The sequence below is a fragment of the Sander lucioperca genome, chromosome 5 (genome assembly GCF_008315115.2).
Source record: "Sander lucioperca isolate FBNREF2018 chromosome 5, SLUC_FBN_1.2, whole genome shotgun sequence".
Classification (NCBI taxonomy): domain Eukaryota; kingdom Metazoa; phylum Chordata; class Actinopteri; order Perciformes; family Percidae; genus Sander; species Sander lucioperca.
In genome coordinates, this window is record NC_050177.1 from 22,345,774 (window position 1) to 22,347,372 (window position 1,599).

The 1,599-nt window shown below is 36.3% G+C and overlaps 1 protein-coding gene across 1 annotated transcript; it reads right to left on the bottom strand.

The window, feature by feature from the left end:
- Positions 1–205: 205 nt before the first annotated feature.
- Positions 206–1,281, bottom strand: LOC116048505 (olfactory receptor 13C2-like). Its single transcript, XM_031297651.2, has one exon. It carries the CDS (start codon positions 1,270–1,272, stop codon positions 295–297), a length of 978 nt encoding a protein of 325 aa, XP_031153511.2. The 5' UTR covers positions 1,273–1,281; the 3' UTR covers positions 206–294.
- Between the last annotated feature and the right edge of the window lie 318 nt (positions 1,282–1,599).

The following is a 1,599-nucleotide window of genomic DNA, read 5'->3' on the forward strand; positions in this document are numbered from 1 at the left end:
CTACACTTTTGCGCTCCCTCTGTACTTTGACAGTAAAACGTATGACACAGCTAATGCCAATTCACATGACAATTTGAAAATCCTCCACAGTTAGAGCTATAATTTTGACATAGCAGATAAAAGAAGCCTTTTGCCTCCCTTTAACAATTGGCTAAAATTAAGACATGTTTCAAAATGACATGGTTACCATTGTGACAGCTTTGGCCTCAATCAATATTTTTTACAAGGGCAGTCCTCACAAGGAGAGATGGCTATTAAGAAGAAAGGAAAAACATTGAATAATGCATTGGTTTATCAGTTACTTATAGCTGAAACTTGTGCTTTTTGTGGAACAGCCCTTCTGTTGAATTGCTTCTGCAAACTTTCTCTCATGTCTTTAGCTCTCAAGCAGTATATAAGTGGATTAATCATGGGGGGACAAAGGCTATACAGCATAATAATTACTATTCGCACATCATCACTAAATTTAATGCCAAAGCCATTGCTGGCTAAATATACACAACATCTGGGTAAATAATAGAGTGAGATTATAATCAATTGAGGACTGCAAGTGGACAGAGATTTTATACGACTTTGTACATTTGCTATCTTAAATACAGCTCTAATTATAGAGCAATATGAGAACAGTATGAATGCCAGAGGTCCCAGTAACATAACCATTGCTAACACAAAAGCAGGGAAACCATAAGGAGTCCTGTCAGTGCATGCCAGAGTTGTTATACCAACATGATCACAGTAGCAGTTGTTGATAATGTTTGAAGCACAGTAAGGCAGAGGGTATGCCCTAATAACTAACATTAAACAGGGTGCACTGGCAGTTACCCATGCTGTAATACTTAGAATGAGGATAGTGGAGTTTTTAAGAACAAGGGGATATCTGAAAGGATGGCAGATTGCCAAATACCTATCTAAAGCCATCAGAAAGAGAATAAGGGAATTCACTGTACCAAGATAGTGAACAAAGTACATTTGGACGAAGCAAGCAGTGAATGAAATGTTCCCTGATTGAAACCAATACCTACTGATGATCTTAGGTAAGGTGGTTGTGCTAAAGAGAATGTCGCATGCACTCAGATTTAGAATTATATAATACATTGGCTTATGAAGGCTGCGGTCGGTTGCAAATAAAAAAAAAATTGTAACATTCCCTGTCACAGTTAAGACATAAACTAAGAACAGTACTGCTGAGACAATTCCTTGGTACGCTGGATGAAGTCCAGGGAATCCAGTAAGGATAAATTCAGTCACAATGCTATGATTTCCCCTCGGCATGATGGAGTACAAATTTCCTGAACACACTGAAAAGGAAATATAAAACATAATGTTAAAAACATCATCTCAAACATTTAAACAATAGTATAATATGGCAATAGCTCCATATGCACTGTCAACCATTTTATTGCAATTACTCTTTTGCATTAAAATAGGATAAATAAAATGAAGTGTGTGTAACTCACACACTTATTATCAGACTTTAAACAAACAAGCTGATCAATTTCTACCACTCAACCTTTTACACCTATGTGTTGTCGAAGACTTTCAGATGCCGAGGATGAATCAAATAATTTATTAAAATATTATTCTAAGATGGTGCAAAAA